The 27,324-nt window shown below is 35.4% G+C and overlaps 2 protein-coding genes across 2 annotated transcripts in view; one reads left to right on the top strand and one right to left on the bottom strand.

The window, feature by feature from the left end:
* Positions 1 to 4,540, bottom strand: part of LOC134656341 (tumor necrosis factor alpha-induced protein 8-like protein) — a 67,680-nt gene extending 63,140 nt beyond the window's left edge. Inside the window, exon 1 of the mRNA XM_063511856.1 lies at positions 4,183 to 4,540. Within this exon, the coding sequence (XP_063367926.1) occupies positions 4,183 to 4,261 (79 nt within the window). The 5' untranslated portion in view covers positions 4,262 to 4,540. The remainder of the gene's footprint in view (positions 1 to 4,182) is intronic.
* A 2,630-nt stretch (positions 4,541 to 7,170) lies between these two features.
* Positions 7,171 to 27,324, top strand: part of LOC134656627 (OTU domain-containing protein 7B-like) — a 41,438-nt gene continuing 21,284 nt past the window's right edge. Inside the window, exons 1-2 of the mRNA XM_063512183.1 lie at positions 7,171 to 7,395; positions 23,895 to 23,949. Coding sequence (XP_063368253.1) covers positions 23,907 to 23,949 — 43 coding nt within the window. The 5' untranslated portion in view covers positions 7,171 to 7,395; positions 23,895 to 23,906. The remainder of the gene's footprint in view (positions 7,396 to 23,894; positions 23,950 to 27,324) is intronic.

The following is a 27,324-nucleotide window of genomic DNA, read 5'->3' as shown; positions in this document are numbered from 1 at the left end:
ATTGTCACTGTGACAAAGTACGAAGCGCTGGTGGCCCAGCGGTAAGAGCGTGCGACTTGCAATCCGGAGGTCGCGGGTTCGAACCCCGACTCGTACCAATGAGTTTTTCGGAACTTATGTACGAAATGTCATTTGATATTTACCAGTCGCTTTTCGGTGAAGGAAAACATCGTGAGGAAACCGGACTAATCCCAATACGGGCCTAGTTCACCCTCTGGGTTGGAAGGTCAGATGGCAATCGCTTTCGTAAAAACTAGTGCCCACGCCAATTACCTGGGATTAGTTGCCAAGCGGACCCCAGGCTCCCATGAGCCGTGGCAAAATGCCGGGACAACGCGAGGAAGAAGAAGACTGTGACAAAGTACGAAATGGGTCGGAAATTAAATTCTTTGACTGTACTAATCCCAAAATGTATGAATATTTTACTAAAACATTAATGAAATTTGAAACAATCATCCTTTACCAGAGGGCCTACCGCGAACCACGTTCGACGTATTACCACCCTGTCACACTTAAGTAGGTACGAATTCACAAGTGCGCCAGAGAGGCAACACGACGAACGTGGTTCGCGGTAGACCCTCAGACCATACTTTGATATTAATGAATCCATAAATTAAACATTTCTCTCTGGAAACTTGTGAAAGTGGAGGTTCTCGACCTTTATGAAACTTTTCTTATTAAATCTATATCAATACAAAATCTTTTGGGCACAAACTAAGTAACAGTCGACGTTTAATTGTTTACATTGTTCGCCTTATTACAAAGGAGTAAGGTGCAAAAGTGTACACATATCTTTGACATCGCCTGAAGTTGCTAAGCGAACGAGGTGTTAAAATGTACATACATAACTTTACATACCTATTCAATTAGGAAATTAATCCATTTTCACTACATAGTATAAAACAAAGTCGCTTCCCGCTGTCTGTCTGTCCCTATGTATGCTTAGATCTTTAAAACTACGCAACAGATTTTGATGCGGTTTTTTTAAATAGATAGAGTGATTCAAGAAGGTTTACTTTCTAGGAAATAATGTATGGGGTAGCTATGTACATGTAATAGTTGTTTCAGAAGTTTTTCATGATCTTTCGGGTATAAATTTTGTCATAATCAAATTATGAAATTATCACTAATATAAATCTGTGTAAGCAGATGTTCCGCGAGCGGAACGTGGAAGAACATTCATTTCAGCGAAGTTTCATAACTTATGAGGTCGACGAACTGCAAAATCATGAATTTGTAATAGGGAAAGTTGAAATTCTGCGAAAAGGTATTTGCTTGTATTAACACAAGTACATGCAGTAGCAATAGTTGCTAAGCGGGCGAGGTGTTCAAAATTATCTTGACACGACTTTATTGTTAAGGGAATAAGAGCGCGTCAAGGTAATTTTGAACACCTCGCCCGCTTAGCAACTTCTGCTGCTGACTGTACAGCCGATTTAAATTAAAAAGGAAGCTTTGAAAGTACGAGTATTTGTAAGTAAAGCCTTATTGCAAATACTGTGGGACTTGTGTTACATTTGTTTAAGAGTTCCCAGCAAGCTCGGCCGAATTTCACCTTCCCATTCAAACGGAGTTTCAAATTTCAATCTCATTTTAAAACTACGTGTTGGATTGTAATGAAACTTTGCACATACAATGACAAGAGGGAACTGTCCTGTAATCACTAGTAATCAGTTTGTATAGCCAGTTTATAAAATAAACAAAATAGAGCAAAAACAAGTTTTGTATGAAAAACTTAAATTCGCCGTATTTTTGAACTATGGTATCTGAAGCTACATAAACTAATTACAGGACTAGATATACCTTATCCTAAAAGTTACTTTGTATGTAAAGTTTCAGAGCAATCTAGCTTTAGTCATTTTAAAATGAAAGCGTAATAACTAAGTCTGTTCCCCCAATACATTCCACGACTCTTCTCTTTCCCCACAGACTCTTTGGAGAACCAAGCTTGCCGGGGCTCTTAAGATTTATGTACGATTGATTTTTAAAATATGTAGGTATGTTAAAACCAAACTGATCAAGCTTGAAAATAAATGGGAACATTAATTTGAATGTAAAAACACAAACAGAAAAATCATAAGAGCCGCTCCTGATACCGTGTATAGTGTTTATACTTCATTGACGCTGAACAGACTAACACCAACATGTGGCTAATGATTATTAAGAAGAAACCATTACGTTAATTGAGGGACTGTTGAACTGGTGTGAAAGGGTCGCAGTTATGCGTGAGAGCGAGACGAGTTCTTCGAATCTTCGTACCATCCATGTTGATTGACATTTCGTAAACCTTATTACTAGGATACAAGGTCTACCTCCGCTATTGCAGCTGACTGTTTTGAATTTGAACCAGGGATGTTGCGGATGCCGATTTTTGACATCCGCGGATGCGGATGCGGATGCGGATTTTTAAAGGCTGACATCCGCGTCAAGATAGTACCATAAAAACATCAAATATTACATTTTAGTAATTTTTATTTCTTAAAACCGGCCAAGTGTGAGTCGGACTCGCGTTCCAAGGGTTCCGTACATTAAGTCCCACTCACGCTTGGCTGCTCATTTCTAATAAGTTTTTTTGGTTAATGACTAAATTACCTAGCAGTCTAGCACTTATGCCGATGCTAAGACGTTCCTGTACCGACCTGTTCCACATCCGCATCCGCATTAAATCCGCATCGATTTTATGCGGATGCGGATGCAGATGTTGAAAATAATGAGGAAGTTCCGCGGTTGCGGATTTTCGCAACATCCCTGATTTGAACAAGTGCGTACAGATGTAGTGCATGATTATTTTCCATCGTATTTTCACGGTAACGAACGAACGGTGTCTTGCTATTTCAGTCGGTCTCGGTACAAAAAGTACTGAGGTTGACTGAAGTAGCATGACAAATACGAACGTTTCCCCGAGAAAGTACGATGGAAAACAATTATGCACCACATCTGTACATTTTATTGTGCTTGCGTCACTTAACTTTTGAGGAAAACCACGATCTTTTTCGCAAGAAAGAGCAATACTAAAGGCTTCGTCGCACAGGCGCGTTTTCCGGGCGTGGCGTGAGCGGGGCGCGCCGCTTCACTCCATCACTATCACTACAAGTATAAAACAAAGTCGCTTCCCGATGTCTGTCTGTCTGTCTGCTTAGATCTTTAAAACTACGCAACGGATTTTGATGCGGTTTTTTTTAATAGATAGAGTGATTCAAGAGGAAGGTTTATGTATAATTTGTTAACCCGTGCGAAGCGGGTCGCTAGTTTACATATAAAACGCTCACGCCCCGCCCGGATAACGCGCCGGTGTGACGGAACTTTAAGTCTTTTCTGACCGAAAAGGCCTCAGCATAAAATTAATGTTTCGGCTAAACGTTCGGTCTCGGCCAAAAACCTGTAGAAACTTTTGGCCGCGCCGAAACTGTATTTTCGGTAATGTCCGACCGAAGTTTCAGTTTCAGTTTCGAGCCTATATTAGTTTCGGCAAAAAATCCGGATTCGGTCGGACACCAGAAGATAGGTACGTAACGTAACGTACTTAAGTATGTTTATGTAGTTTAGGTATTCGTCGGGTGTGATGCACCCGACGAATACCTAAGTTAGGCCTAACGGCTTAACGGATTTTAACGTAGGTACTTTTTAAGAGGTGCCATCAATTTTGTCTTTAATTTCGACATTAATATTTAGTCAATCTTACACAGAATTCCGAGACTGGTGGAATCATAGGAGATTGAAATGAAATTACCCCACAATGCCCCACATTCTTCGGAATTAACTGAACCGAAGCGTCTATTATTTTGTAGGTATACCAACGGATCAACCTTTGCTTTGTTGGATATGGATGTAAATAAATAATGTTATTATTTATTTGTTTAAAAGTAAACTTCTATCTTTAATTGGTTCTTGAGCTAGTTAGATAGATGTTGTAATAGGTACGTAAACCTTCTAAACGTTGGTACTTACAACTAAAATTATTTATAAGTATGCGAAAAATGCGAACGAAAGGATATTCCAAATTCATGTACTCTGTATATATTTGTGAAAAAATTTAAACTTAACCGCTATTTTCCTTAACAGACGTATTTGGTATTAAAAATAATTTGAATAGGTTTAGATACCTACCTAGTACTTCGGGAAACAAGTGGCGGAAGTTATTTTTTTCTAACTACAATTTTAAATATTATATGTTGTACTTACAGCTAGACACATGGCACTCGTTCAGGACACACTGGTAGATAATCCAGGATTCCAGTTCAATCATCGTAGAGGCCGTCATTTTCACGAAAACTCAATAATATCAATATTTAAACACAATCCAATTTGATATTTTCACCACCGAATGTCACTGTTATTCACAGAACACTATTATCTGCTAATAAATAATGTAAGCCGTTAAGTTTCAGTCAATTTTTTTAAATATTGTAAATACATGAGGTACGTTGTGTTTTGGTATCGCCCACGTCCAAAGCAAAGTCGAGTGGTTGTGCTTTCAAACGATTGGAGGGGTGTCCGTCCGGCGATCATCTGTGACAGGCGGGGAGATATTAACAATGTTGCCAGCAACCAAAATAATTTACCCGGAATTGAACGAATACAATAAAATATTTTAATCCAAATAGATATATATATAGTGTGTCAAAGGTCTGTTTGATTTCAAACATAGACAGAGAGAATCATACTATCTTTGTCTAACACTAGTACTAGCACCCAAAAGAAAAGGATGAGTATAGTTTTTTTTGTTCCTATTTACTGACAAGATTTGGTTGACCCAGTATAAATCATTTATAAAAATCATATTAAAAAGTCATTGATCAAAAGACATTTTTTTAATACGATTAGGTATAACTAGTTAGTATAACAGAGTAGGTATAAATGTTGATGTTGATGTTAATATTCATATATTTAATATAACCGTTTAAAAAATCACATTTTATAATAATTTTAATTAAAAAAAAGGCAGGCTTGATGCTAAAAAACGAAAAACAAATCACACGTAAAATTCAAAATTCAAAATTCAAAATGTTTATTGCATATCACATTACACATTATTAGGTGGAGCTTATGAGTAGGTGGGTTTACATGTGACACCCTGCAAGGGCACAGCAACATACTTAAGACTAACATGCATATAAAGTCCGTCAACCAAATCTTGTCAGTAGTAAAAGGCGGCAAATTTGAAAAATCGCGGGTTAGCAACACTGTGTTCGAATAATTCCAAAATGCGTGTCATCTGTGTTTTATCTGTGGAATGTGGATCGTGAACGACAGCCGTCACCTTATTTGTTTTCATTTGGTTTTCATTCTGAATCGTTTCTGTTTCAAGAGATATTTCTGCTGTCACCATTAAATACCAATACATTAAATAAGAATAAGCAAAGCTAAGGGGCCTACAATGTACAATCATGCTCGTTGACGGTAAACATTACTAAAAATTGAGGTTATGACAAGTACATACTGGAAGAACTCTTTCGAACTTTTAAGATTATGTTCAGTTTTTTTGTTTTAGGGTTAAAAGGCATAAATAAAATTAAAACGTATGCCTAAATCTATCCAACAAGACCATAAATTGTGCCCTGGAAACCGTCCATAGGCCCACATGTCTAATACATATTTTCAGCAATCACTTGTAACTATTTACAAAGATGCAATAATACTACAGAGTATTATGCTTGGTTGAAGTGACCCGGTAACATTGGTAACTTCATTATATTTTTTCAATTAATGACCTGAATTATAGTGTAAGCTAAAGTGACCCTTATCTTATTTACCTTTAAATTAAATAAACACCCAAATATCAGTTGTTTTATTTTTAATATGTAATCCTAATGTACAATATATACCAATCAAAAAAATTACACAGGTATGTCATATTCATCCAGAAGAGTACACTAATTTACATTAACAAGTGGCATATTATATTGTAAATAACAAATATATGCACTATCTAATTATCTGCATTTTGATATGATTTTATTTTAGTAAACATAGAAGACATAGATAGGGAACAAAGAGAATATAAGCACTACGATAGGCAGTTGTTTTTGATATCTTCAAATTTGTTCATCATTTTGATTAACATTGTTTTAACATCGCTTTTAAATTGTCCGTCCATGTTTCAAATTTTTTCAATAAACCGCGAGTGACAATTTGAATTAACGTACGCAGGGCGCGCTCAGCGGAAAAAAAAATCTTTTGGTTCGATGTACATTGCTGCTATTCTTAGCGCAATACTGCTCTTTGAGTGTTGCCCTACTTTAGTTTGCTTTACATTGCTACTGACAAGATTTGGTTGACGGACTATAAATTAACATTATGTGCGTATGTGCGGTAATTTACCCGATTGTGAGTAATCAGATTCAATAACGGCAACATTTATACCATAGACAAACAGTAGTGCTTTCATAAATTATCCAGTGTTTATCAAAGATGTCGATAATAAAATATACTTGGTCAACCAGATCTTGACAGTAGAAAAAGGCGGCAAATTTGAAAAATGTAGGCGCGAAGCGATAGCGTCCCATAGAAAAATTGAATTTCGCGCCTTTTTTTACTGACAAGATTTGGTTGACCAGCTTGTAGCATATAATCGATTTTGGTAAAATCCATGAACATATAAATTTTTGGTTAAATTAATTAAGTACTTAGGTGTAATACGACTTTCCCGGCTCCCGTGCCTTACAAAACTCACTCACTGGAATATGTACTAGATTAGTTATTAAATAAAACGTATTTTTAACAAATTATTCAAATTATATGTTGTTTAAACTTTTGTATGTTCAATTCAGACATATAGCCCCCTCCACACTCGTGCGCGAATCTACACAAATTTAGTAAATTTACACAAAACTGATTGTACCAATTTTGTTTTATCATGTATTTTATTAGGGATTAAAGTATCTTGACAGGTAAAATATAGTTTGACAAAAGCATTTTTATTCTACTGTTGCTGATAAGACTAGTTTCTTGTATTTTAGAGTAATCATCCAAACTAAAGTTAATAATTTAAAAGTATAACTGTTTACCAAAGACCTAATTTATTATAATTGTAACACTTTTTTGCACGTTAAGGCTTTCTAACTATTGCCTGTAAACTGATAATCATAGTTTTATTTAAATAGCTATTAAATATGTTCGACAACGTCGACAAAAAAATCAGCTATCGATAAATTGATCGATAGTGGAAAACACCGACATCACTATTATACCTGTCCCTTTCTTGCACTTCCGTCAATCATCTGTTTAGTCTATAGTTTTTCACAAGTGTCGCGCTGTGTAGAAAGTGGACTATTTGTAAATATTGTATAATTGTAAATAATCCGTGTTTCATGTTTTCAAATTATTAATTTACATATATAATTGTTCCTGTGAGTGCTTAATGGATGTGAAGGTGATATAAAGCTGATAAACTACGTAAGTGCTTTTTGCGTAATTATTTAAAACACCTGTCGCAGTTATTTGGTTGAAATGCATTGTCTAATTCCGTTTTTTTTTTGCGAAATGTGATTAGCAGCTTCGTAATTGGTGTTCTTATTTCGAAATGCGTTCTGGAACATTTCTGCTGCTCTAGTTGCGTGAAATCCTCGTAACCTTGGAAAATAGTGATGAAGTGTCATCGTCTAAAATTGGTAATCTAATACGGAGTTCGTATTCATAACCGCAGTGGGAATGTTATTTGCGCTAATTAGGACGTTACGCCAACGCTGAAAACGTTCCATACGACTTTAATAACGTTGGCTGAAGGCTGGGAAGTATTGTTTGTATTTTGTTATACTGAATATTGCATAAATATAGCAGGATTATCTAAACGATTGAGGTGTTCTTAATTAAGTCCAAAGTTGTCCTAAATTAACTCTAAAATGTCATTCAATAGAACTTGCTATAGTTCGTTTTTTTTAGCATTAGAAATAAGGTAAACAATCTTGATGTGTCTTTTAATTGAAAAACACATTTTAAAAATCAGTTACGGCAAATATGTAACAATTATGAATCTAATACGATCATTCATATCCTTCTGCTTTCTTAAGTAATAGTTTTTGATTTTTAAAAAGCGTTTTTCAATTAAAAGTCATGTCAAGATCGCTTACCTTCTTGCAAGTTCTTTCTAATGCTAAAAAAACGAACTATAACTATATAAACAAACCGCCATACTCAATATGGCTAAATACTTTTATAAATGGACGAAACAAGTCAAAGTACCAAATAAAAATGCACTTAACCTAGTGGCACCAGTGATCAACAGGAAACCAGTAACCTGCTGGTTCTCTTGTCGGTCACTGCCGTCACTAGATAATTAAGTTAATTAATTATGACATAATTAACTATCTTTAATAGATGCAACTATCATCTGCAAAGATGCTGTGGCCAATGATGAAGGTGTAGACCAGGGTTCACCAATTAGTCGGTTTCTACTTGAGTTTATTAAATAAATAAATAAAATATAGGTTGGCAATCCGGACCGTGGTCCGCCATTTGGTGACCCTTGGTGTAGGCCATAGTTTCTTTATCTATCATAGTTAAGTACATATGTTTCAGACCACAAAAAAAATTACTTTATAAATACCACATTCTAGAAGCATCCCACCCACAATGTAATTCAATACACAATATGATACCCAGTGTAAGAGATACTCTGTGGTTTTGCAGTTGACTCGTAATACATACAAATTGTTCATGCATTAAGAGTCACACAAACATTTTAAAGTAAAAAGTGAGTAATAATCATGCTAACTAATATTATTTCATTGGAGGACTGAGCTTTGCTCGGAAAACATATCACTCGTGAAACTCAAAAATGCGCGTTTTCCCAGAGATAAGACCTAGTTAGATCGATTTTTCGCCGAATCTGAGGGCTGTAAGCCGTTTCCGGTATCCCCGAAATGTATAAATAATATACAAGAATTGCTTGTTTAAAGGTATAATAAATATGATTGACCAAGCGAAGGTCTCTGTTTCAGCATGGGCAAAAATGCTTTATGTTATTTCTACTCAGAATCACGAGCTCTTTCTATCCTAATAGGGCAAAAAAAGTGTCCCAAAATCTCCATGCATTTTTCGGTATTTCCATTCCGCGACCGCCATACAAAGTCTATGAAAAATGGTGACGGAATGGAAATAAAAACCTTAGGACACTTTTTTTCTCCTATTAGGATAGAAAGAGCTCGTGATTCTGAGTAGAAATAACATAAAAAATCCCAAATTTGAAAAAAAAGTGTAGGAGACAACTTTAAAAAAATACGCCCTAGTATGTCCAGATGTTCAGTTATGTCCAGACCTGGAGTGGAAGGTCGTAATTCTCAACCAATTTTTGTGAAATTTTGTGTGCAGGTTTTTTATTTTGCTTTCCTATAGAAAATGGGGTTTACAATTACATGAGCATAGAAAATGTATCTTATCAGTTAGTCATAACAACAAATTACAACAATCTTTACAAATAGTTTGATAACAGTTATCAACTTATCAGTCAGCTATAGTTACAGTCTGTATTAATGTACAGTCAGCAGCAAAAGTTGCTAACCGGGCGAGGTGTTCAAAATTACCCTGACACACTCTTATTCTCTCAACAATAAAGTCGCGTCAAGATCATTATGAACACCTCGCCCGCTTAGCAACTTTTGCTGCTGACTGTATCAGTGTGTGTAATGTATGCTTAATGAATGAACAAAAAAAGGTCAGATGTGGTAAAACAAGACATAGTTTATTTTACTCGGGGCAAGAGTATCAGAGCGGTTTCGCATTACGTCCGATCCGAATCCGTGAAAATATGGTCCGAAGTACCCGCAGAACTATTTCTATGGTCATTTACGCACTCCGTCATCCGATTTCGGAAAGAAATCTGACGGATCTAGTGCGCAAATTACCATAGAAATAGTTCTACGGCTACTTCGGACCATATTTTCACGGATTCGGATCGGACGTAGTGCGAGACCGCTGTCAGTATTGGCAAGGTGCGAAGTCGGTGGAGGGGGAAGTGGCGCTGATCGTCAGAAACACAGGTAATCTTATGGAATGGCCGCCATAAGTACTAGCGGCAGCCGCTTGAACTAATTTTACTCCATAAGATTTAACGTAGAAAGTCTGCCAAAATGAGGGCAGCACCAGTCGTGCACCTAGCGAATAAGGATTCCCTACAAGTGTCACTCTTGTCCCAGCGTTTGTCTTACCCCGTCTGACCTTAGCAATGAATAAATAAAATAAAAAATACCTGCAACAATTTAACTACCTATTTTTAATTGTGAGGACAGTTACGATGGTGCAATAAAGGTTAATTGAGAGCAGTATATTGTTTAATGCATTGTATACTTGTATATGTATACTTGCCCTTTTATAATCATTATCCACTTTTGTGTTAGTTAAATGCAATACAGACACCTGGAATAATATTGCACAATGGTTTTGTCATAAAACTAAATTTATTTTGTCGAGCCATTATGTGTTAATACATATGGATGATATGGATATTTCTGTACTGATGACAAAATTCATAAAGAAATCAATCATAACTTCTGTACCGCCTTTGTCGCGAAAAGAGTCTCACCATATACGTCATATTTTCATAGAAAAACGTTTATGGTGACGCTTCCACACGTTATTACAAAGTCTACAGAGTTAGACTGCCTTTCCACTCAGGTGGAGAGTGGAGAGGAATCTACCAATAGCATTGGTTGTAAGACATCTCTTCTCCGCTCCGCTGGATTACAACCAATGCTATGGACGCTATATGGTTGATTCCTCTCATCTCCGCTCGTCTTCGCCTCAGTGGAAAGGCACCCTTAGTCCGACTCTAACACAATGCTGTAGTAGCTACATAATTTAATCGATTCGTAAACAATAAGCGACAGCAATCGAATCATAATTCCCGACATGTAGTCTGTAGTGAAAGTCGCCGTAAGTGTTTCGTTGAACTCTGGCCGTTACAGGCGGAATGTTATATGTGGCGTTCCACGACATAAGGTACCTTATTGCGGTCGGCACTTATGTCACAGAATAAATAATAGTACTAGGTACAGAAGATTCACTCTCTAACAAAATGCGTTTATACGACATATATGACCGCTAGGTGGTGCAAGCGCAAGCGGTGCGCGGCAACTAGACACCAAAATTGGTGTGGGCCTCATACATGAGGCATGAGTACATACATGTACTTGTAGCGGCGCGACGAAATCGCGGAGTGAGTCACGCCTGAAGGGTTACCGCGAAAACCGAATTTCCCAAATTGTGGGGATCTTTCTCTTTTACACCAATGAAGGCGTAATTAGAGTGACAGAGAAAAATGCCCGCAATTTGCGAAATTCGGTTTTCGCGGTAGCCCCTCTGCAGGTCATTCACCCAGCCGTACTTGCAGGTGGAATGCTAGTACAGGGCTTCGTCTTCTGTGTTTTGACAGCAAGTCTGGATTTGCCTTTATGCAGAATTGCAGATGTAGGTATTTGCCACTGACGATGTATACTAATGAATGGTGTTAGGGCTTATGTGGCGTCTTATTTTGACCCTTTTTAGTTGTTTTTATGAACATAGTGCGGTTCCACACAGGGCAGAACTGACGCAATAAAAAAATCTAATAGATCAACATTGTCCAAAGCTAATAAGCAAATATGTAGGTATGCTTTAAAAATATGAAAAAAATGTGTAGAACATTAGAAACGTGTGCAAATTTAATTTAATTTTAACCGGTATGATATAATGGTGTCTATATCAAGCAAGATACCAAAATAGGTAGCCGCATAACTAATTTGTGTTTTGTTTTTATGGAAACGACTTACGCTTTAACCATAAACAATCACGTGTGTTCGCGAATCTGCCCACACAGTTAAACTACGCAGTATTACGCATCTCAGAGTCAGCCCGTTACCTCTTCTACTATACATGGGCCATATCACTCATATCTTAATCTGACACACTCGAGTAACTTCATAAACCTCCTGGGCACCCGTACCAGTACTCCTCCTTTCGGGCAAACTCGGCTCTATTCGGCTCAGCATTGCTCCGAGCAATTATAAGGGTTGGCACCACTTTACGTCCTTTTGCGTGCACGACCACAGATAAGATAATGACTTGAATTTTGACAAGCCTAAATAGCCGAAAGGGATAGTGCCTACATTAGAAAGGGAGCATATTTCGTCCCTGAATCGCTACAGGAGCAATAAATTAAACTTAAGGCTGTACTCCTCAAACTGACCAACATTTGTTCAGCAACTTTTAAAAATTATGAATCCTTTAGAATTCCTCTTTTTCATACAAAATAAATATTGTCTTCAATGTACGCTGACATCAATGTGTTTGAGTGGTTTGATGTTGCTTGTCACGCTTTAAACATAACAAAATTTGCAATACATTGCGTGTCAGAATAAACTTTAAAGTGTAATAAAAATCAAAACATGAGTTATTTTCAAAAGTTGCTGAACAAATGTTGGTCAGTTTGAGGAGTACAGCCTACAGTTTAATTTATTGCTCCTGTTACAGGAAGCACCCTGTATATCCCACATGGTGATGGGGTCAGCTTTCTGCGTCTTTCGGTGCCACTTCGCCCTATCCTCGACGTCGCTTTCGGATACTTTGTTTGTACCCTAGTATCTATCTACAGGCTGAAATGTTAACCACCAGCCAGACTCAGCGTTCACTACGCATAGTATCGGGTGGTTAAAATTTCCCACAGAAATCAGCGGCCACATCAGCCGGAATGTATGAAACAGTCCATTTTTTTTGCGATATCGGCATTGGTCCCAGTAAAAGTTGTTCAGTATGATTATGATATGACCTATAAATTTACGCAGAGTATGGTTGGTGAAAAAAAATTCAGCCTGTAGGTCTCACTTGATGTATTACCAGACCCAATTCGCTTGGTATGCGGTTCCTCCTTTCGGGCATTCTCGGCTGCGTTCGGCTCAGCATTGCTCCGAGCAATTATTAAGGTTGACACAATTTGACGTCGCTTTGCTTGTACGACCACACAACCCGATAGCCGAAAGGGACCGCATGATTCGTCCCTGAATCGCTGTCAAACTTGTTTTGTAGGAAGTGTCCTTTCTGTAGGTACATACTATTACATATTTATTCTGTGGCAATATTATATAAAATCCATAGGGCTTCCCAGTGCTTGTTACTATATTAGCACTGAGTGGCTAATCGATGTCGGTGAGAAGTGTTTACATATTTTTTTATCGCGGACGCAGTTAAGTGACCATTCGTATGTCTTGGGGCAAAGAGTTAAAGAGCTGTTGCGACCAACTTGCAGTTTGTTTAAATTTAGAAATCCTAAAGATTCGTAATAAAATATGTGATCACATTGAATACCTAGCTGTCCTTAAAACCCTCCATTACATCACGCGTAAAAAACATTGACAAATAAATAATGCGTAACGCAAATTGACGTGTTCTTAAACTACATACTAACATCAACTTACCTGACCATACGTATACCTTAATCCCTTGAAATAAGGTTCACAAATGGCCAATTAACAATGGAACCTATAGAATTCCATCGCTGACTCATCTACACACCAAGACTGTCTGGCGCTACCTTCGTTTAAACTAAAACAGCCTTTATGGACTCGTGTGTTCAAGCTAGGGTTGCCAGATGGTCGGGATTCGGCGGGATTCTCCCGATTTTTAGCATGTGTTCCCGAGTCCCGACGAAGTGAAAATTGTCCCGAAAAACAGCTTCACGTTATAAAACAATAATTTCAAATTCCGAACTGTCGTCGAGCGAGCAAGCGACCCGCGTCGAGCCCGTCAGCGCGCGCGCGGGGAGCGCGTGGCGAGATTGGGCAGAGCAGCTGACGTAGTGCCAATAATGTAAAATATCGTTGTTTTTAATAAGTACAATTAATTTAACTTGATAGGGTTTTTTTCCCGACTTAAGGCCCAAAATCCCGAAAAATTGATATTTTTTCCCGATAATAGCGGCCTTCGATCTGGCAACCCTAGTTCAAGCACATAGGCCATTATAATTTTAAGCTCGTTAAAGTATGTTATCGCGCGTTCCGTTGATAAGAGTTACTCATAAAACGGGAAAACAATAGTATATTGATATCTTAATTCTGTTGAAGGCTTTTGAAAGGTCTGATTTCAAGGAATTATAGTACAGTGTACCCTTCTTACTATATTACCAAGGAATTATTATAGTAGTTAATACCCCTATTGTTATTGTTTAGGTATTAAAGTAACCGATAATTCTTGATAAAAAGATCGACCAGAAGGCAAAAATCTTGCCTTACATAAGGCAGGGTTACTCATCCGATCAATCCGATCCGCTTAAAAAAGCGAGGCCTTCCTCAAAAATCGAAAATGGCAACAATAGGGCAAAATGGCAACAAATCTGCATATGAGCAATAGGGAGGCTGATAACGAAATTTCGATTTTCGCGGTAGACCTTATGATGTGGCCTTATGATTCGCGGGCATCTGCTTTTTAGGTAGAGACATATTATATTTCGGTATTGAGTGAGCTGATTAATATCAAAAATAGCAGCGCTATACTTCTAAACTCCTTAGTAACAGTTGTAATCCTGTCGAATCCCTACTAGAAAACTAGGGAAAGTTGAAAACAATAAAATAGTTATTTACGATACATGTGCGGAAAAGAGGAAATTCGAAACGTGTAGCGATAAATTAAAACACGACCGAAGAGAGTGTTTTAAATCGACACGAGTTGAAAATTACATTTGGCACTTTAAACTTTGGACATACGCACGGAAAGTGATCTTTCCCGCACTAGTTCGGGAAAGTAGCACCATTTGTACTGTAATAAATATTTCCTGTGTTCACGAAGACTAGAAGAGCATTTAATCGTAAAAACGTACACGTGCCGTTGTTCTTATGAAGGTATAAAACGAATACTAAATTTTATTATTTTGAAACAGTTTAACCCATTCAGGGCCAGCGACTCAGCGTATGGGTCATGCTCAAACAGTTCCGCAGGGCCAGTGACTCACATGTGAGTCCTGAATAAATTCTGATTTAAACTTAAACGAAACTTAATTTGATGTAATAACGTAAGTAACATATAAGCTAACAATCATTTCTATAAGGCATATTAGGATAAAAATTATAGACACGTTTTTTTTAATGAAAACAGGGTCTCGAATATTCAAGTTTGGTTTACTATCAGTGCAATATAGTAAATATACTGAAATTCTAGATACATAATGCGATGCAAGCAAACAGAAAAATCTATATTGAAAAAATACAAAAAATATATATATTTCAGAAGTTATTGACAGGGCTCAAGGTATGGGTCACCGTGGCCTGGCGCTACTTGTAAAAACTGCTAATGTTTCCGTAGCAGGCTAAAATAAACTTTATTGGCTGGTTTTAAAGCTTATTTCATGTTGAAGCTGTTTGATATTGTACCATTTTACAACTGATTACTGTTTGGATGATGGTAAGCAACAATTTGTAGGAACCAAGCCGTAGTATAATAATATTTTGTTTTGTATGAGGGGTAAGGCAACGAGGGTTTTTTACCACTGTACTATTATGTCATAATATTTGGTGATCGTTGTATTGTATCTTAGGCAATTACCTACTAACAATGATGTTAAAGTTAATTTTTATTCGTTTCAATATAGAACAAGGCGGTTGAAACAGTCACCACTAACTAATATGTATTGTATAACAAATAGTTTGTGACAAATATTTACAAGTTTTTTCAAACATCGTGGTTTCTACGGCAGATTAGAAAGTAAGTACTATAATACATTTTAAGTTCTCTATTGTTACTAATATAATGGCGTTTACCAAAACAAAGATAATGACCGACCAGGTGTAAGCTTATCGGACACAATTGGACAATAAACAAGGAATGCATCCGAACGGCGGCGGCGGTATTATCTTTCATGTGGTATTTGTCACAAGAGTTCAAGATGTGATTCATCCCATCCCCCCTATTAGAGATGTATTTTGGAGTAACATGGAAAATATTATTTAGTCACGATTTATTCGTTGGCGACTTTATACTCCTCCTGTGCTGTTTAGTGATTTCGTATTTTGTGACCATGGCTATGGATTACCGGAATTTGAACCCGCCTAACCTGACCGACTGTGCTATGAACTGGACCCCGAACCTGCTTCATCCGAATGACCTAGCTACGAATTCTGGAACCCTGAACTCACCTTTGTTGAATTTAATCTAAATCGGGAAACGGTTCTAATTTAACTTCCAAGATTTGCCCCAAAAAACAACAACAAAAAACACGGCAAGTTAAATAGAATCAGACTAAGCTAAGTTGGCAGCGATTTTGATAGCACAGGCTGAGTACCTAAGTGTAATTTAAATGTCATACTTATATGAAATTATGACGTTTAAATTAACACTTGCACAGGCTGGGCTATAAAATTTGCTACCAACTTAGCTTGGTCAGACATTAAACGCTTGTAGAAAGTAAAAATATTCACTCCTACAAACTGCAATAATTAGTTTCTTTTTTGATAGGCACAGAAAATCGGTGGTTAGTAAAAATGTTGCATAATGCTGTCCAACTGGCCGGCTTCATAAGCGGCGATTTATTTACCGTTCGCGCCAGGCTCGAGACCCATAAGCTGAGTCATGCGTTTTAGCTAAAAACGATTTGTATGGTGGCCTGGCGTATTGTGTACGCTCGGCGGTTCGTGGCCATGAATGGGTTAAATACGAAGTAAAATTTTGCTCGCCTTTTGCCAATTAGATTAGAGCTGTAAACAAGGACCGGAAAACCCCTCTTTACGCTTAATCCTATCCATTCGGTAACCCAATCAATTCGGTTACCGTATCATTCGGTAACCCTATCATACTGTTACCTGATTGTAACGGTAAGCTTATTGAAACGGTAACCTTAACCTTTAACCGAGTTAATCTCAAAACCCCATCGCGTTAGGGTTTTTGTTAGGGGTTTTTAACCGGTTTTTATTCAGTTATGGTAACCTTTATTATCGGTTGCTTATTGGTTTGCTACATTCGTATTTAGTGATGTGCCGTCAGTCAAATACCTACTAAAAGAAAAAGTTAATTTATTAATAGAACTAATAGTTTATTTTGTTATTTTTGTATTTTTTTTTTAATTTTGCATATTTTAATGTTTTTGTTTATTTTACTTATTTTGTCTATTTTTTTATTTTGTTTATTTTACTTATTTCATTTATTTTATTTGTCATTAATTTTGTTAATTTTATTTATATAATTTATTTTGATTATTTTGATTATTTTATTTATTTTGTTTATTTTTGTTTATTTTTTTTTATTTTTTATTTTATGTATTTGATTTACTTTATTTACTTTATTTACTTTATTTACTTTATTTACTTTATTTACTTTATTTACTTTATTTACTTTATATACCTTATATACCTTATATACCTTATATACCTTATTTACCTTATTTACCTTATTTACCTTATTTACCTTATTTACTTTATTTACTTTATTTACTTTATTTACTTTATTTATTTATTTTATTTATTTTATTTATTTTATTTATTTTATTTATTTTATTTATTTTATTTATTTTATTTATTTTATTTATTTTATTTATTTTATTTATTTTATTTATTTTATTTATTTTATTTATTTTATTTATTTTATTTATTTTATTTATTTTATTTATTTTATTTATTTTATTTATTTTATTTATTTTATTTATTTTATTTATTTTATTTATTTTATTTATTTTATTTATTTTATTTATTTTATTTATTTTATTTATTTTATTTATTTTATTTATTTTATTTATTTTATTTATTTTATTTATTTTATTTATTTTATTTATTTTATTTATTTTGTTTATTTTGTTTATTTTGTTTATTTTGTTTATTTTGTTTATTTTGTTTATTTTGTTTATTTTGTTTATTTTGTTTATTTTGTTTATTTTGTTTATTTTATTTATTTTGTTTATTTTATTTATTTTATTTATTTTGTTTATTTTATTTATTTTATTTATTTTGTTTATTTTATTTATTTTCTTTATTTTGTTTATTTTATTTATCTTATTTATTTTATTAGGATAAAGTTCATTTATTTAACTTAAAAGGTAATAATAAAAAAACATTACAACTAACTATGAAATCTATAAATTAAAAATTTAAAACCTAAACTAAAATTAAAATAAACCTACTTAAAAATTAAACTAATACTTATAATATTATATAAAAACTAAAATGCAATACTAATAAAATAGATGTCAATAATATAATTTATTTGTTTTTTTTATTTATTTCATTTATTTTATCTATTTTATTTGTTTTATTTATTTTAGAAACTTACAAAATTAAAAGTAGTAGTATGTAACTACAAAAGTTAAATTAATTCAGAATAACATTCTAATTGAATAAAACGTTATTTAGTATAATCCTACATCTGGAATAAATATTCCGTTTTGTCTTTTTCATTTAAAATAAAAGTGTCATGATTTATTCACTTTCTATTTATTCTAAAATAACGAGTGCAAGAATTATTCTTATTCAAATCGATTGGAATAAGAATGAAATTTCTGTTTTTATTCTTATTCTTATTCAAGTTATTTTTTGCCCAACTCTGCTCTAGATTACTCTCGTGTTGTTGAAGGTGACTATTGAACAAAATCTGCAAAATATCTTTCATGTATGAAGTCAATTATTTGCACTTCCTAGTACCTAATAACATGAAGATAATAAATATACCTACACGGGCGAAGCAACATGCGTATTTAAATCGAAACGCTGCGCTCCGCTGGCACGCGCTACAACGCAAGTGCACCGAATGTTTAAAGGTCGTGGTATTTTCTATTGTATTAGGATATTTAGGATTAAGCAGAATGCGGTGAGAGTCATAGTGACAACAATAAAGCCTTATTATTGTACTACACTACAGTATTGTTATCAGTACTCTGCCGTGTCATGACTAATTGATGTAATTGTAGATACATGAGTTAGTGGTAACAAGGTTAAATGGCATTTATTTGGTCATATTATATGTAGTACAATGTATATAGATAGTAAAATGAATTTCACCCCTCTTTTCAATGGTCGGATTGATTTGAATTTTTTGAAGCCTTCGAAACGGTGATGATAATTTTATAATGAAGCTACATAGAAAGTAAACTGCGAAATTATAATTATGATGGTTCAATGTATATTTCTTTGCGTATTAAGTATGTATTTTGTTTATTATTCCTACCAGCCTTGAGGTCTTACGTATGCTATCTCTTTCACACCTACGGAAAGTGAATGAGATAGTAAATTACTGCAGGTAAGAAAAGAGTCCTACGCTTATCACTATAATTAAATAGATTTGCAGAAAGTTGCAGGCGTGTTTGCACTTGAGACCGTCATTCATTACTCATTGGCAATAACAATAGGATTAAGTCGTGGCGTAGTGAATTCTTTGTCAGCATTTGCTAAACACGTGCGGCAAGCGTTGTGTCAAATATACCTGTTAATTTCCGTCTAAATAATAAATGCAAATTTTAAATATCAGAAGAGCTTTTAAAAACACCATAAGTCTTGGTAGTAACTCGGATACTGAAACCACATACTATAGTTCGTTTTTTTTTTAGCATTAGAAATAAGGTAATAGTACATTATTGCAGAGGCCGGGAAAGGGCAATTCGTGGATGAGTTTCGATTCGTTCGAAGAAGACGAATCCACGAATTGCTATTCCTGCCGAGGCATATATAGTGCTTTTCTCCAAACATGCGAGGAAATAAGGTAAAATAATAATTATTTAAGCAGCAAGCATCACTCAAATCGAACCTTCACATCAAAAATGTCAAAAACAATTTCCCTCTAAAATATTTTTTTTTTAAGTTAAGGGCACAAACTTATTCTGCCATTCTACTGAATGGCAGAATAAGTTTGTGCCCTTAACTTAAAAAAAAATATTTTGAATGGTACTCCATTCAATATAATTGTGCAATATAGTTGGTCAAACCAATTTGTCAGTCAGTAAGAACCAGGAAAACTATACCCATCCTTTTCTTTTGGGTGCTAGTACTAGTGTAAGACAAAGATAGTATGATTCTCTCTGTCTCTGTTTATGTACACGGATGAGATCCTTAAAAAAATATAAAAATAATCTTTGATTTTATTAAGCAGTATTTGCACGATCATACACGAGCACAACGGTCTTGTAAGAACGAGACAAGTAAGGTCGTTTATCTTACTATCTCACTCTATCCTATAGTTTGAAATGATAGCTGATCGGGTCGTGTAGACGCGGCTCGCGGCTACAATAATTGGCTGTTTGCGTTTTTTATTTTTAAAAAGTAAAAAACACTACAGTAATAAGTCATTACTGTAGTGTTTTTTTCATTCCCGTCCGCTAGAACAGGACAGCGATAGTTTGATTTTTTTTAATTAGAGTTTGACAATAACGTAGAACTTCCCGTACTATTTTTGCTACAATAAGGTGAACATTTCCGAGCATATTGGAGAAAACAATCTTGATGTCTCTTTTAATTGAAAAGCACATTTTAAAAATAAGTTACGGTAAATATGTAACAATTATGAATCTAATACGATCTTTTATAGTCTTCTGCTTTCATAAGTAATAGTTATGGTTTTTAAAAAGTGTTTTTCAATTAAAAGACATGTCAAAATCGCTTACCTTCTTTCAAGTTCTTTCTAATGCTAAAAAAACGAATTATAAACATAATTCGAAAACAGAAAAAAATCATGAGTATTTTCCCCATTTGTTCCTGCCCAACGTGATCGCCGCGATACATGAGGCGGGGACATATGGGAATGATTTAACTGAAGCGCCTATTCCCATCTGTGCCCGGCGGGGAGAAATAGGAATACACCATATCAAGCCATTCCTTATCCTACCTTTAAAAACATCTTTTTTAGGGTTCCGTACCCAAAGGGTATAAACGGGACCCTATTACTAAGACTCCTCTATCCGTCTGTCTGTCACCAGGCTGTATCTCATGAACCGTGATAGCTAGGCAGTTGAAATTTTCACAAATAATTAATTTCTGTTGCTGCTATTACAACAAATACTAAAAACAGCATATAATAAATATCTAAGTGGGGCTCCCATACAACAAACGTGATTTATTTGCTGGTTTTTGCGTAATGGTGCGGAACCCTTCCTGCGCGAGTCAGACTCGCACTTGGCCGGTTTTTTATTTTTTACATTAATTTAGGCACAGTGAGCCATTGAAGAGTTTCGCTATCCACCATCCGTTCAGAGCAGCTGAATTGTACCTGATGATTTAGTTATCACATTAAAATAAATACGGGTATCGTCCAATACCAAGACTATGCGGCAGTAAATTAAATTTGTAAGATTTTATTGCATAAAATCAGGTATAAATTAGTCAAGAAACATAATAGTTTCTTGTCTAATTTACTTCTATCTATACGTAACGCCTATACGGCACCCATACTACATGTTTAATCCAGGAATATTATTTAGAATATAAAATCATGATTATATTTATTTGATTAAGAATGAGATGATTCTTATTCAATTTTTTCACATACGAATTATTTCCGATCAAAATTATTTGAATAATTTTGACGGGAATAAAATCAACATGATTTTATTCTTAGGAATTCTTATTTAAATAATGATTTTATTCTTGAATGCCCAACACTGCTTACTAAGTATGTATGTAATGTATGTATCTATTTAATTTAATCAAAACTATTTCACCTACCAATGTTATAGATACCCAATGAATATGTATAATGAATTCTGCCCTAGTAGCACGGTCGCATTTTTATCGTTTATCACCATGCCTGTCACGTTCTAACAAGTATGTAAGTGCGAAAGTGACGGGCATAGTGATAGTCGATAAAAATGGAACCGTGCTGAGCCCCCTGGTATTAATGAAAGATTTGTAGTATTAAAATAAGTTTATAACTGCTATAGATATATATTTTCTGATCGCTGCATTAAGCGGTACAAGGTAAATTACGACTTAGCTCATACAATACAACTCACCGCATCTGAAAACATTTTAAACTAAAGTCTATTTTTTATTCGGTAGACTAAAATGACATTTCGTAGTATGAACATCATGTGTCATTTCATTTCATACTATGAAATGTCATTTTAGTCTACCGAATAAAAAAATAGACTTTAATTGCTTATTATAAAATAAGCTCATAATAACTAGTACATATGTCATTTGTTAACAATGGTAAAATATCTACCACAATCCGCTAGCGCATGTATCTTTATCACAAAGTGTTTTTTTTTTAAATCACTTAAGATAAATTATACCTAACTAGGTACCAGTAAAATTACTAGTTAGGTGAAAATTTTTCTTTAAATCAGTCTTTAATCTGTAGGTACATATCAAGTGTGAACCCGAAAATAAAAATAATAATCTAAGTAGCATAAAATATATCTAAATAATAGCAGATATTACTAGGATAGGATGTTGTTTACTTGCAACCCCTTTTCTAAAAATTTCTAAACTAGAATTGACAAAAACAATAGGAACACACAGGTATAAAGATAAACAAAGGAATGGCCGCGCTGCGCCGCGGCTGTCGCTCTAAAAATAATACTGTAATCGCTCACTTGTTTTCAATTTTAGCTTAAGGACTCAAAGTGCAATATTGTTTGAATTGACAATAAGCGAAGTTACCGGCAAAAAAACTTGTTTGTGCTGGAGGCTTCATAGACCGCCCATGCCAACCACGGTTATTCAATAATAAGTTGAATTTAAGTCTGCGTAAAGTTTACAATCGTTTGAACTGGTTCAAAACCTTATTATGAGGTAACAGCATAGACGGGGTTTTTATTTCGGTTACCGGTAACAGGGGTTAACTCGATCTGATACGGTTACCGAATCAAAGTGTTACCTTATCAGACGGTTACCGTTATGGTAGGGGTTTTTATAACCACTTCTAAAATAACCCTATGAAAAACCCCGGTTAAGGTAACCGGTTCCGGTCCCTGGCTGTAAACAAAAATGTATCCTCTCAAAGGAGTCTTTTAATTAAGATATTATATCTGTATTGTACTGAAAACTTCGTCTAAATTATTAATTAAGGAAGATAAATTTCTCTTCTTTCGCGTCATAAGTTGTCTAGCGCTATATTCGCTCGTAGAATTTGAGTTCCTCTGTGTTTTGCTATACTTCAAGACGTTTATAACTCTATTTCGTCTGCGTAGATATAATGATGATTTCTGTGATAAACACTAAATGGTTTTTCTCCAAACATAATCCATTTCCATTCTGCTCATTACCTACACGTTATATTTTCATATCAAGAAGAAGATATCAAACTGCCACATCATACCGAATTTGAATATGTATTATAATTAGCTGTACTCATTCGCAAGTGGGCGGTAAAATTGTAAACAACATGTCCAACATATCCTGAGCTTTTTACGTAGTTTTAATTAACAAAATCCTATAGAAGAAGCCCGTTGACCCGGCTCTCGAAATTCTGGTGTTACGATGTGTTGCATTACTTGCATCCTATTTTAGCGTAGTGTAGGATGCATTTAGTCATTCGTTGCGTGTTGGGTTGAAAATTAAGACATAAATGTATATGAGTGGGTGAGTTGGTTGTTATAGCGTATTAATATGTGAATTTATTATTGTTATGTCGACATTCTTTTTGAGTAATTGTTCCCATTCTGGCCTTCTCCACATTGACCTTATATTCATTTTACGGTTTAACTAACGGATTTGTAGTCACTCGAGCCACATGTTTCGGAGAGCATACGTCTTTATTTTTAAGCACTAAAGGGGCCCACAGTTTACCAGTTCGCCGGACGATATCAGCCTGTCAGTTAAACGCAAAAAGTGACAGTTCCGAACAACTGACAGGCTGATATCGTTCGGCAAACTGGTAATCTGTGGGCCCCTTAAGAAAATGAATGTACCTACTTAGGTATGTTTAATGTTAGCGTCACGGCAGTTAAAATGCTGTTAAATATGTTGTTTTAATTTTGGCGTGTCTCAAATTTCTTTTTACAATTATTTCTTTGGTTTCAGGGTGAAATCGCAATGGTGATGGAAGCCGATCCAATTCCTGAAAAACACACGGACGGTAAATACTAACATTCATATACTACCTATACCTACCTGTAGAGTCCTATGACTCTATAGCCATTGACGGCGATGCAGGACCCCGTATGGCTCCTCTACACGATGGGCCATCATATTGGCCCGGCCCTCTAAGATGGGCAGTGGTATCGGATGCCTTATGGCGCGGCGGGATGGTGATGGGATGGCCACGGTGTCGGTTTTTCGTCCGCACATCAAAAGGTAGTGGGCCAGCGGTGGTGCGTACGCATCTACACGTGGCTCATTCCATAGTGCGTGCTCTCAACCATCGCATGGCCATCTCGCTGGTCCAGCGCTGGGCCATCGTGTAGAGGAGCCAGTAAACTCACAAGCGCCGCAACAAACATCTACAACAGATGCTGTGGCCAACGACGATGGAATACTTGTCCAAATAGATACGGGCCAGGCACTATCATGAATAATGACATCACTTTTATCTAACTTTTAACCGATTTTCGGTACCTAACTCCAACAAAACATTAATAAAACGCATTTCAGAAGGTATGGTGCAACTAGAGTCAGTCTTAACTAACTCTGTAGAGACTTTGACAGAACAAAGTGTAAGCGTCAGAATCTCATAGAAACTTTACGTTTCACTTTGTCACTGCAAAGTTAGCTCGGTCTGACTGAGCGTAATAATTAATAAAGAAACTGTAACAGCACACCCCTTTAGCATTACCCCGCAAACCCACAACCCCATTCATCTTAATAAATCCAATATAAGGTTACGAGGCCGTTTTCCAAGATTATTACGGGACTAGGTCACTAACGCTCCATGCAACATATCTACTCGTAATACATATCTCCAATACATCCATACATTTTGTACTTGATTGTGAGATAATTTTATAAGTAAAGAAATTTGTTTGAATACAAATATGTACAACATTTTTCGCCGAAATCTATCTTCATTTAATAATAACATAGCTTCTTAATAGTGAACTACTTTATATTTATACATTTAAATGGGCCGATTGTATCAGTGTTTAATAGTATACGTACTTAACGGACGTCCTGCAAACTATTTGGCTCAAATTTCAGGAAGCACAATACAGCCGGGCCATTCAATGACACTCTTCAATGTTGTTACCGTGTCTTTGTCAATGTCATACAAAAACGTTCTTTACATCTTGTGTACTGGATGTGTTAAAAATGTAAATCATAAAAACTTAATCCTTCCAACAAAGACGTCAGAAAACCGAGTCCTTAATCAACGACCAATATCCTCAACACGTCAAAACAATGCATTACGCTACTCGAATGACTGATGCGTCCCACGCGTCATCACTATGACGATTCGGTCTTTATTCGTCCCACCATTTTAATGTGATCTTCAAATCAGTAAGAACTATACGTAATCTTAGCTCTCACTTGTATTGGACCTGGTTGGAATGATTAGAACATTCCCAGATGGCAGATACCTAGTTTCACGTGGTGTAGTTGTGTATTAGTCTTTCGTAAACATCCCGTGAGTGTTGTTGTGCGATTGTCTTTTGTTTTACTATTGCAAAAAGTTGTGGTTGGTGGTTGTAAATATGCTTGTGTCTTGTAACTGAAGAGTCGCCAGATTTCGTTGTTTGCTGTTTTCTAAGGATCTTTATGATGGGTAAGAATTTAAATAGCGCGCTTCGTTTGTGTAGTATTAAGCTAACGTTTATTTACACGCCCGTTGACTGATAATACGTTGTTGTAACCGTAAATATCTTGGAAATTTCGTTCACAAATGAAGAAGAGCTGGTTGCTGGAAGAGCTGTAGCCAAAAGAAAAGCTTAGTGCCAGTTGCACCATCCGCACTTGACAGACTGATCACCGTCAGCCGGCGCGCCGCGGCTTTTTACTATGAAACTTTCCATACAATAAAATTTTGCGAACTCTTAAACAATGACATACAGTTTGGTGCTAATGTTTTACATATTTCACAAAAAGTGATCTGTCAAGGACCTCGAGTCAAAAAGTTTGGAGACCCTGACCAATGTAATAATTTTGGCTAGCATAGCAATATGCTATTTTACAAGCTTTTAGAGACAAACCAAAGAAAGTCTGCAGCGCAATCATTTGACATCGAATTAAAAAACTACATATGGCAATGTTTTTAAGCAGTCAGTAAACGTCATGCACTATGGTATGTGTTTGTCAAAATCGTTTAAATATTCATTGTGTTTTGTGATGAATGGAATAAACATGGTGAAACCTTACAAAACCGGCGTGCGGGAGTTACTTTTCCGCATGACGAATAATTTTACACTTGTAAAAAGTCAGCACGAAGCGATTCAAGCTGAAAAAGGACAATGTTTACAAAATTTGGAGTTGATGACGGGTAAGTGGAATGAAACATCTTAATACTTCACCATATGTAGGTACATATGGTGAAGTATTAAGATAGATAATATAATATTGGTTTAGACAAAGGTTTCACAGCAAATTGAACACACCTAATAGGTAAATATAACCATACTTATGAACTTCCTCTAACATTTCGAGAAACTCATTGGTACTAGCCGGGTTTTGAGCTCGAACCCACAACCTCCATGCTTATGCTCACGGCATGGGTACCTACTAGTTAAAGCTAAAATTAATTTTTAATATATGTTTATTGTTTTAATGGTTTATTTCGTTTTTCCGAAAACTTTAGTTCGCAAATTGCGGGCAATTTCTCTGTCAATCTAATTACGCCTTAATGGGAGTAAAAGAGAAAGATGCTCGCATATTGAGAACTTCGGTGTTCGCGGTAGGCCCTCTGTACCTATTTACCGCCGTCGCGGATATTACAAAAGCTTATTAATTTTGATGAAGCCAAATGTCACATTCTCCCAATATTATTTATCAATATTAGTATATGTCTACATATTAATAGTGACATCTATTGTTGGAATGAAATTTATTTTACCATAAAAATTAAGCTGTGCATACAGCTTAATTTTTTCATAGACGGTAAATATGGTAGAAATTTCACAAGTATCAAGACTATTTAATCCATTTTCTGTGGTGTTGTCGCATACTGATTTTTAAAAACTACTTTTAATCTAGCGCTGCAGACTTTCTTTGGTTTGTCTCTATGTAAGTATATGTACGGGTCAAATCTTGCAATTTTTGACCCACTTCCCGACTTCCAATGAAGCTGAAAATTTGCATACATATGTAAGTCGGGTGACAATGCAATATTATGGTAGGTACCATCAAGCTAATCTGATGATGGAGACATGAGGTGGCCATAGGAACTCTGAATTGTACCTATGTTTTCACAAATAAAAAGATTCTGATTCTGTAATAAAACAACGCAACCTAATTGTGTTTGAGGTTTTTAGAATCGTATCGATGAGTATTAGTTGTCTGTGGAAAGAAAAGTACAGTCAGCGTT

Source organism: Cydia amplana, chromosome 18 (assembly GCF_948474715.1).
Source record: "Cydia amplana chromosome 18, ilCydAmpl1.1, whole genome shotgun sequence".
Classification (NCBI taxonomy): Eukaryota; Metazoa; Arthropoda; class Insecta; order Lepidoptera; family Tortricidae; genus Cydia; species Cydia amplana.
The sequence above is the reverse complement of the archived record's forward strand: the minus strand, read 5'-3'. Positions and strand labels throughout refer to the sequence as shown.